This window comes from Sceloporus undulatus, chromosome 11 (assembly GCF_019175285.1).
Source record: "Sceloporus undulatus isolate JIND9_A2432 ecotype Alabama chromosome 11, SceUnd_v1.1, whole genome shotgun sequence".
Classification (NCBI taxonomy): domain Eukaryota; kingdom Metazoa; phylum Chordata; class Lepidosauria; order Squamata; family Phrynosomatidae; genus Sceloporus; species Sceloporus undulatus.
This window is the reverse complement of record NC_056532.1, coordinates 3,743,799-3,753,972: the sequence shown is the minus strand read 5'-3', so window position 1 is coordinate 3,753,972 and position 10,174 is coordinate 3,743,799. Positions and strand designations below refer to the sequence as shown.

Genomic DNA, 10,174 nt, shown 5'->3' with positions numbered 1-10,174 from the left:
GGACCTTTGTTTGACCAAGGGACCTTTGGTTGGCCAAGGGACCTTTGTTTGACCAAGGGACCTTTGGTTGGCCAAGGGACCTTTGTTTGACCAAGGTACCTTTGGTTGGCCAAGGGACACTGGAATGGCTAATGGATCTTTGGTTGGCTAAGGGACCTTCAGTTGACCAAGGGACCTTCGATTGACCAAGGGACCTTTGGTTGGCCAAGGGTCATTGGATTGGCTAATGGGCCTTTGGTTGGTCAAGGGACCTTCGGTTAACCAAGGAACCTTTAGTTGGCCAAGGGACCTTTGGGTGACCAACGCCGTGAAGCTCTCCACCTAATGCCAGGAAGCAACTCCACATGGCAGAAGCCAACTTATGTGCATTGTGGTGTATGACTGCGTAGACTCGTAGAGCACACAACCCAGGGCCATATCAGGCTTCCAGTCGCATGTGAAAAAATGTTCCCCACAACACTCACTTCAGGTTTCCGGTGGGCATCAGCCTCAGAGCCATCCAAGGGGGTGACAAATCCACACACGGGGCTCCTCCTGCGTTCCACGTCTGTAGCAGAGAAGAACAACAATCAGGTTTCCCAATCCCTGTGGCCTGGCTGGTGGCAGGATGCTGGGAACTCCAGTACCAAAAAGAAGGGCAACATTCCCCCCCCCCATCTTGGGGGGGGGGAATCTGGGATTAATTTTTGTGAAAGCCTCACTCTTGGCTCCCTGTGGAAGCGTCACTTTCTCCCCCCCCCCCAAAAGAAAATGTTGAAATCCAGATTGTGAAACCAACTTTCTGTATTGCAGAAAGTGAACTTTTGCAGACTTGTTTTGTTTTTGAACTGAGGATGGAAAGGGGGGGCACTCCAATCTGCCAAGTTGCAATTCAAAGTCCACAAGGCAAAGCAAGTCCCCATGGGATCCGGTTGCAATGAAAAAGACACAAACACACACACACACACACACACACACTTGTATTCCTGCGTTTGCTCTCCATGATTCTTTTTGGGGGGGATATCCAGCCCCACCGTCCTCCCAGCCCCAAGACTCACATTGGATGTACCAGGCTCTCCAGATAGCGTTGTTCAGGCGGATCTTGTCCCGGCAAAGCAGACGGAGTCCCTTGAAATTCTTCCATTTGGGGGATACCAGTTTCCCGCTGAAACATCAAACCAAAGGATATGAGAGAAGAGATAAGCGAGCCAAGGTGCCAACTTTTTTCGTTACCATGCTTAAACAGAGGTTGGATCTGCGACTGTGAGTTCCTGCATGGCACAATGGGGTTGGACTGGATGGCCCTTGGGTACACTTCCATCTCTAGGATTCTGGGATTATGTTCTGTGAGCCTAGATGACAGATGTGAGGATTTGAATCTAGATCCCCGCCACAGGCAGTACTCCTTCCATGTTTATTAGGATGGCTTTGCATTTCCCTGACTCGAATAAAAGGAGTTCCCCAGCGCATTTCGTTTTCCTTTCAAACCAAACATAAGCCAATGTTGACTGAAGAAACCAGAAAAACAGTAACAGCCTGTTATGTGTGTTTTTTCCCTCCTCCTCCGTCCTCATTGCCCCCAGTTCCCAGAGAGCCTTGGAGGGCTGTTTGCTTTGCCGCCGCGCAATGTGGCCTAATCGTACATTTGTGAGCGCATTTCCCTTCATCTGTGTGCCAAGCGTGAGAGGGACCCGCACTCAGAGCCGTGCCTCGTCGTCTTTCCGGATGGGAAAACAAGCAAAGGCCAGCTGGGATGGAAAGATCCCAAAAGAGACAGCAGCCAGGCAACGGCGGAGCATCATGCGCGATGGAGGAAACCGCACAATGGGGCCCCCTCTATGTTTAGTTTTAATGAAAAGAAAGATTTGTGGAGCTCTAGCATATAGACTGTCGCTGATCAAAAGACCTTTGGTGAGAGATAACATATCCAGGGCGACCCTAAGGGAAAACCTGTCCTGGTGTTTTCTTGGCAAGGTTTGTTCCGAGGGGGTTTGCCGTTGCCATCCTCTGCGGCTGAGAGAGTGTGACTTGCCTAAGGTCACCCATTGGGTTTACATGGCCGAGCCAGGATTCGAATCTTGGTCTCCAGATGCATATTCCAATGCTCAAACCACTATACGACGCTGGATCAGGACCAGGTTCTAAAGTCCCCGGTGCAAAAGTCAGGGTCGCAGCCAGGAAGCATTTGAGATTATGGTTTTATTATTCACAGCATTGCTATGCATATTATCACAGTCATCTGCTTTGATTTATCACCTTTGTCTGTTCTGTTCCCTCCAAGGATCTGCAGCAAGCAAAACAATGTCCTCAAAACGACAACCACAGCCATTGCAAAGTAGGCCAGGTGGAGATGGAAGTAGACCAAATCACTTGGTCATTTATTCTCCCTCCACTACAGCCTGGGCACCTGGCTCCAAAACCTTTCCATACTTCAGAAATAATCCAGTTTGACACCGCTTTAACTGCCAGGGCTCAATGCTAGCGAATTCCAGAAATGGTAGTTTTGTGAGACATTGAGCCTTCTTGGTCGGAGAGCTCTGGTGCCACCATAAACTACAATTTCCCCAGCCGTCCATTGAGCCCTGGCAGTCAAAGTGGCACCAAACTGGATTATTTCTGCAGTGTGGATGCAGCCTCAAAATGGTTTCAATAAATAAACTGCCTGGAAGAGATCATAAAAGATGGACATAGGATAAGTGGAGTGTTTCCAACATCCAGAAATCTGACGCATTTCTGCAAGTGGGAAGGATGCGCTGCGTCTCATTCCTTGGTCAAGCTAAGGGTGCTCTGCACATGCTTATGAGTGCTCTTGTCATCCCTGTGTGATAAACCATGTCTGGAAACTATCATGCCAGGCATCTTAGGACACTGGGGATGTTTAGCCTGGGGAAGAGAAGGTTAAGAGGTGATATGGAAGATGGAGCAAGGACCCAACATCCACCCCAAGGGGCTGCCTTTGGACGAATTGGGTCTCTTTGAGGCCCATCCACAGAGCAAACACTGCCTGCCCCAATTGCAACCGTGGGGTGCGCCAACTTGTCCAGGGAAGCATCTGCTCCCGGGCATCTCGCCAACTGCCCCATGGGCCAAGGTTACCCAAGGACCTGGGTGCCAAGAGAAAGAGATCCTACCATCTCTTTAGCTCATCCCATCCTTAAGTAATTCAAATGCCAACAACAACAAACGTATCCACAGCACTGAAAACACCATGGGTCTCATGGAGAAAGCTGAGATATACATTGAAATAAATCAAGGAAACAGAACATTCATTCGACTTTGCCGTGTTTGCATTCCCCGGGTCCCTTTGCCCTGGTTCTTTTCTTTGGAGGCCTAAAATTGCATTTCTAAATCCTCCGCTGAAGTTACTGCAATGCTGGGAGATTGCAGACCGGAGGGAAATTTCATGGGGAGGCAGCAGGATCCTTACTCCAAGGAGCAGTGCTCTCATTCCCAGCCTCCCCAAAAAGCAACACCCCTGAACCAACTTGCTTGGAAGGTGGCGGATTTGGAGGTTTTTAAACAAAGGTCTGACAAATTGTAACAAAGACATCAACTCTGGATTCTTGCCTTTGCAAAGGTTTGGACTAGATGCCCCTCAGGGACCCCTTCCCATTCTGTGCTCTATTTTTCTATGCCCCCGTTCTTGGGCTTCATCAGGTCTGTCCAGTGTGGAATAAAAAGCACACTGGTATTTGGTTTTTGTGTTGTTTTGTTGTGTGTGTGAGTGTGTGTGTGTCTTTGGCAGATTATTTGTATCCTTCTTTTGCAGCCACATTTCTAAACATTCCTGACAAACCTGAAGTGCATTTGCACAGAGTTTCATTGAGGTCCCATCCATGCAATCCTGAGAAACCCTAAGCCCTTGGGTTGCCCAAAATGTGCCCCTACTGATCTTCTGCCCGTTCAGTTTTAGGCTGCTGGACAAGAAGGGAACTCTCGGCCTTCCAGATGTTTTCGATTCAAACTGGCTGCATCCACATGGCAGTAATAACCCAGTCTGACACCGCTTTAATCTGCCATCGTTCAATGCTATTGAATTCTAGAAGTGTAGTTTTATTTAGCCTGCTCTGTCAGAGAGCTCTGGTGCCACAACTACAAACCCTCGAATTCCACAGCAGTGAGCCATGGCAGTTAAAGCGGTGTCAAACTGGATTATTACTGCAGTGCGGATGCAGCCCAGGAGGTCCGAAGTATATCCTTCCCTGGCAGAATCCCTTGGCATCATCTCAACCTTTCCCTTGGTTGGCATTTGGGGAGATGCAAGGAAACTGCAGACAGAGAAGAAACAACACAATCCAACAGAAAGGGAAAGAAGATGGTGGAGAATTATGCTTGGTTAAGAATGCTGGAATTGAAGATACATAGTGCCATCCAAGTCCTTTTAAGAAAATTCCTTTTAAGATTGCCACGTTATTTCTTGGGATCTTAACCCTGGCATTATCCTGCCTCTGTCCCTCTCCCTGCCAACCACGCAGGTGACCCTCAAAAGAAGACTCACCTGTAGGCCAAACTCATGCACTCAAAGAGGCGCGTCAAGGTGGGATCAATGCTCGGGGGGTCCTTTGGGTAGACCTGGTGGTGACGCCGACGGGGCACGGCGTCGCAGTGCGGAGACGACACCATGAAGTGCCCGCTGTGGATCACTTGGGAAGAGGCTGGGTACTTGGCGTCGGGCAAGACGCCGACAAAAACCGGGCTGTCCGAATCCGAATCGGACTCAGAAGAGTCCGGCCTCGGGACAATCTGGGGTTTCAGGAAAGGGCCGGGTATGGCAGGTTGGATGGCAGCCATGGCAGGTGGGATTCTTTGCGATGTGGCTAGCTTTCCATGCCCATGCCCTTGCCACTCAGCCCCACCTTTATTAGCACAATCTACCAGGTGCCCAACCTTCCTCCTTCGCATTCTCTCCTTCTCTGGGCACCAGGCAGCTGCATTTATAGCCTGGTATGGCTCTGCCTCCTTAGTGGGTGGATACCCAAAGGCCTTGTAAGGGTATTTAACCCCATGCGGCAAGGGATGGCACAGAAATGGGCAGATCCCAAAGGAGGAAAAGGTCTCGGCTTGTCTGAATTTGTCGGACAATCATTGCCAAACCTTGAATATTACTTTGGCCGCCTGAAAAGTTTGAGTTAGAAGGAAACATGCGGTTATTGTATTTTATGGCTATTTCTAGTGTAAGACGCTTTGATCCTTTGGAGAAGTGGGATACAAATAATAATAATAATAATAATTATTATTATTATTATTATATATGCTTATTTTTTCTCTTTATTTTTGGAGCACCTTGACCAAGTCACACTCTCTCAGCCTCAGAGGATGGCAACATTTGAATCTGGTTAAGAAAGGAAAACTGCATTGAAACCAACAAAATGGCAGCCTCTCTTGTGTCCTATTTTCTGTCTTCGGTGGAAGGGCAGAAAGGCAGGGAGACCCTTTTACAAACACAACCACACATACACATATATACACTGCCACCGATGCACTGGCCAAACAGACTTTGTTTGCGTTGGCCGGAGGCTGCCGGGGAGCGAGTGCGAGAGTGCCATGTTTGCTTACTGCTAATGTACAAACCCTAGATTAAGGGGCAAAAATAAGCAAGATTATATAGCAACCTGTGTGCAGCGCAGCATGAAATGACATCAAAAGCAGTCCCACAAAACCGCAACACACACACACCAGCCTTTGGGAGAAGCAGGTTCAAGAAAACAATAGGCCTGCATCAGGCTTTGTCAGAGTTTTGGGGGCAACACAGATGGCGTGTTGAACACCCACGGGAGACGCATGGGAGGATGGCACAGATGGCAAAGGTGGGCCATAGAGTTCGGCTCTTAAAGGTCTGTAAATACTCATGGACTGAGCATTGGACAAGGATTCTCAGAGACCTGGGTTCAAATTCCCACTCAGCCATGAAAGCCTCCTGGGTGCCCTTGGCTAAGTCTCTCAGTGGAAGAGGAAGCAATGGCAAACCCTCTTCGGACTAACAGTACTGTATAGGAGTTTCAGTTTTGGATTAGGGCACTCAGAGACCTGGGTTCAAATCCCTGCTCGGCCGTGGAAACTCTCAGTCACATACTCTCGGCCTCACAAAACCCCATTATGAGTTCACTATAGGGCTGCCATAAGTCGGAAATGACTCGAAGCCACACAACATGGATAGATGCATAGATGGATGAATGGATAGATAGATGGATGGATGGACAGACAGATAGATTCTTTGAGGTCCTACAGGATTTTTAAAGGTGTTCTTTACGGTCATGATGATGATAATGTGAAGTCAAAGATTTTCATGGCCGGCATCCCTAGTTTTTGGTGGCTTCCATGTCAGTGGGGAAATAAATCCACTCCTGGTTTTAAATTACTGAACCCAGTTCTTCAATGGCTTTAGCACCTTGGAAGAGCTCCTATAAAACTAACTAAAGCCTGGCGTGGATTTGCCGCCCCGCTGGGATGGGATCCACTGCAAAAGGGGCAATCCACCCAACAAAAAGGCATCCCAGGGAGTTATATAGAGCCATCTCAGGGCTGTGTGAGCCCTCGAGGCTATATATTTTGCTGCCAAATGATCAAGGAGGGAGTATTTGTGCCAAGAGGATCGTGACGGAGGCGTGTTCCCTGCCACAAAACAAGGATGAGTCAAGTGGAAAGGAATATATCCCCCCCCCCCATCTGTCCTGTATTTATTTGCTGGATATGGAAGGTGGGCCATTCAAACATACACACAGAGAGAAAAACAGATGGCACAAAGAAAAGGCACAAAGAGGAGGTGGAGGGAGGGTTGTGAGAGGGTGCGCCTTTTTGTCACGGAGGCACAATGGCCCTGTCGCTCTGCCAGCAAAGAGAGGCCGACCCCAATGGGCCACGCTCCAGGCGGCAGGGTGCCATTATTGTGGGGTATGCTTTGCTAGGCATCCCACGGAAAAGGAAAAGGCTTCTTCATTGAAGCCTAGAGGGGAATGGCAGGGCTTGTTGCTGCCCTTAATCACCGAATATATAGAGATCCCAAGGGCCATCCAGTCCAATATCCTGCCATGCAGGAACTCCCAACCCAAGCCCTCTCTCTCTCTCTCTGGGACAGATGGCCACCCAGCCTCTGTTTAAAGGCCTGCAGAGAAGGAGACTCCACTGTCGAACAGCTCTTTCTCTCAGGAAGCTCTTCCCAATGTTTAATTGGAACTTCTTTTCTTGTACTTTGCATCCGTTGCTCCATCGGGCCCTATTCTCTGGAGCAGCAGAAAACAAGCTTGCTCCCTCCTCAATATGACACCCCTTCAAATATTTAATCATGGCTATCATATCACCTCTGAACCTTCTCTTTTCCAGGCTAAACAGACCCTGCGTCTCCCTAAAACTCTCCTCATAAAGCACAGGGTTCGGACCCTTCGCCATTTTGGTTACCCTCCTTTGGACACACTCAGCGTCTTTGAGGAGGCCTGACCAAAGAATAGAGTGGTGCTATGACTGCCCTTGATCTAGACACTATAGCTCCATTGATGCAGGCTAGAATTGCATTGGCCTTTTTAGCTGCTGCATCACACTGCGGATCAACCCGGTGGCTGCTCTATGGACCATGCCCAGCATGGATTTTGACAGCCTTGCTTGGTACTCTCTCCATGCCCAGAAGATGGCACCCTTGAATCCTTGTTGAGCACATGATGCAACATTCACGAACTCCCATCCAGGCATGTGCTGGGTTGCCAAATACTCAAACCAGCTGTCGCAGCTGTGCCTTTAGGGGGTGAAACTTTAAGCAGAGGAGCAACTCTAAGGCTTTTCGTCTGGTCTCCTAGAGTGCATCTACACTGTGGAAATAATGCAGTTTGACCCCACTTTAAGCGTTTTAGCTCATCTCATTTATCATAATCCCAGGATTTGTTGCTTTGCAAGGTCTTGTGGCCTTCTCTGCAGATCCCAGGGTCCTCTTGAATGCAACCATGGTTGGGGAATTGTTTAGCTAAAAGAGAACTAAATATGAGGCAATAAATGCAAAGTTTATTGTAGAAATGTGAAAAGCCGGAGGTCCTTAATCACCTCGTACCAAGGTGCCATGCTATTCAATTTAGGTTGAAAATGTCAGTGTGGCAACAGATATTTGTTTTGCAATATAAAAACAAATGTATTATAATTTTGATTAAGTCATTGTTGAAATGAAGAAAATAAACAGAAAAGTGGATTCAAGTTAGAGGAACCGCAAGAGACTCTGGAGAGCAGGTTTCGGTTCTCCTTTTGAGTACAAAAACCCATTGGTTAACCTTGGCCAAGTCACACTCTCTCAGCCTCAGAGGATGGCAATAGAAGTCTATGAAGAAAACCCTATGAAAGGTTCGCCTAAGGGTTGCCACAAGGACTTGGAGGCACACAACAAGAATATGTAACCGGTTTTTGTGTCTCTTTTGTGCTTTTTTTGGTGGTTAAATGGATAAAAATACTAATTTTCCTATCTGTCACTCTTACATATATCTCAACTAATGCAAGAAGCCACAGAGAAGTGGCATGAAGCCTACCATCTTTTAATGCCCTCAGGGAGAAGGAAGGGCCACAGTGGCCATTTTGGCCATGGAGAGGAGGGCCACTTTCCCAACAGCAAGCAACAGAGACTCCATCTTGGAGCATTTTGGATCCCTGTGGGGGATGAGAGAGAAAAAATAAAGAGGGATTCGAGAGGGTCCTGGGTTTGAGAGGTGCCCCATTACAGAGATTGCATCCAGAAACTGGGAAACATGGGAAAGAGGCAGGGAAAGGGAGGCAATGTGCGTAATAATAATAAAAGAGTGGAAAGATAGAAAGAGAAACAAACCAAAGAGAAATAAACGATACAGAGAAAGAGAAAGCACATTGAACCAAACGGAAACGAAGGAGCAAAAGAGAAACAGAAAGATGTCAAACATAACAAAATCCACCAAAGACCGCTTTTGGGAGCATTATGGCTTTCCTTCCCCCCCCCAAAAAAAAAACAACAACAACAGAGGGACTATTGGTTTGGGAATATTATTTGCAGCTGGCAGTCATCTTTGATAAGGCTTTGCAGAATTGGGGTCAGGATGGATGGCTGTTTACTGAGAGAAAGATGTGCTTTGGTCACCATTATTTATGTATGTATTTATTTACTTCACACTTTGGACAAAAGGCGGCCATTTTCTGAGTTAAACTCTGGCACATGCCTCTTCCCGCCTTTTATTTCCACCTGAGAGAAGAGGGACTAGAACTAGAAGCAGCTGTGAGAGAAATAAGAGCAGGCTCTCTTCCCGCCTTTTCCCCTGATTGGCTGTCACCATGTGAATGACAGCCCTTGTGGCCAATGGGAGTGGAGAAGGGGCGGGGCAGTATAAAAGGGCTGCTTGGGGGAGACAAAATGGCGGCCAAAGCACCTCTGAGGGAAAGGGAAGGAGGCTCAATAAAAATGGCGGAATGAGAGGCTGAGGGAAGGAAGGGGCAGCAAGGAAGCAGGCAGGCGTGTGGTGAGATCCTGTTGCCCCTTTGAGACTCGCTGGGAGAAAGACGTTGGCAGCAGGACTCAAGTCTGCTTCCAAAAGCATCTGAGGAAGTAGACGTTAGGTTCATGCTGCCAACCGCTTTCTTTCAGTGAGGCTCAGAGGGGCAACAGGATCCCTCTACAGAATGATTTGTGGCTGTGACCTTTGCAGATTTGGTTAATATGTGTTCTCTAGATGTTTCTAGTTCCTCCAATGCAAGACTATAATAGTCAATGGAGTCTATCACACGGGAGGAAATTCTTTTAATTTCGAATGAAAAAGTGGGGCCAGAACGCATTTGCGTGGATTCGCTAGTTCAGCGAATTTATGTGAATTCGAATTGTGTCCGAACTGATTTCGCATTACCCGAAGATAGCTTGCCATCGCCTGAAATTGCATATGATCACCTCTCATGCAATAATGTGAAACCCCATGATTGCGTTCAGACTTGACTTCCCATTGCCCCCAATTTTATGGGGGCCTGCACTCCTAATGCCAATGAATGTGGAGGGCCCACTCTAGTTTATAAAATAGAAACCTAATATATACAGTCCGCCCTTCTCTTATGTGGGGAATCCGTTCCAGACCCCCCTCGCGTAAGAGAAAATACGCGGATGCTCAAGCCCCATTCAAATGAATGGGGCTTGTGCCTGCGGCAGTGGTGCACAAGGCGCACACCACGGGAGTGCGCCCCATTCATGTGCATATGCTCAAAGCCGCGTATA

General features: G+C 48.0%; 1 protein-coding gene across 7 annotated transcripts in view; it reads right to left on the bottom strand.

Annotated features, from left to right (window-relative positions):
* The window catches only part of MLXIPL (MLX interacting protein like), a 19,621-nt gene extending 14,738 nt beyond the window's left edge, over positions 1–4,883 (bottom strand). For all 7 annotated transcript variants that reach the window (XR_006100928.1, XM_042442428.1, XM_042442434.1 and 4 more), the window contains exons 1-3: positions 4,478–4,883; positions 1,038–1,144; positions 465–547 (exon numbers count right to left, since the gene is read on the bottom strand). Coding sequence is in view for 6 of the 7 variants with exons in the window: in XM_042442428.1 (XP_042298362.1) it covers positions 465–547; positions 1,038–1,144; positions 4,478–4,881 (594 nt within the window). In the remaining variant the exon portion in view is untranslated. The remainder of the gene's footprint in view (positions 1–464; positions 548–1,037; positions 1,145–4,477) is intronic.
* Between the last annotated feature and the right edge of the window lie 5,291 nt (positions 4,884–10,174).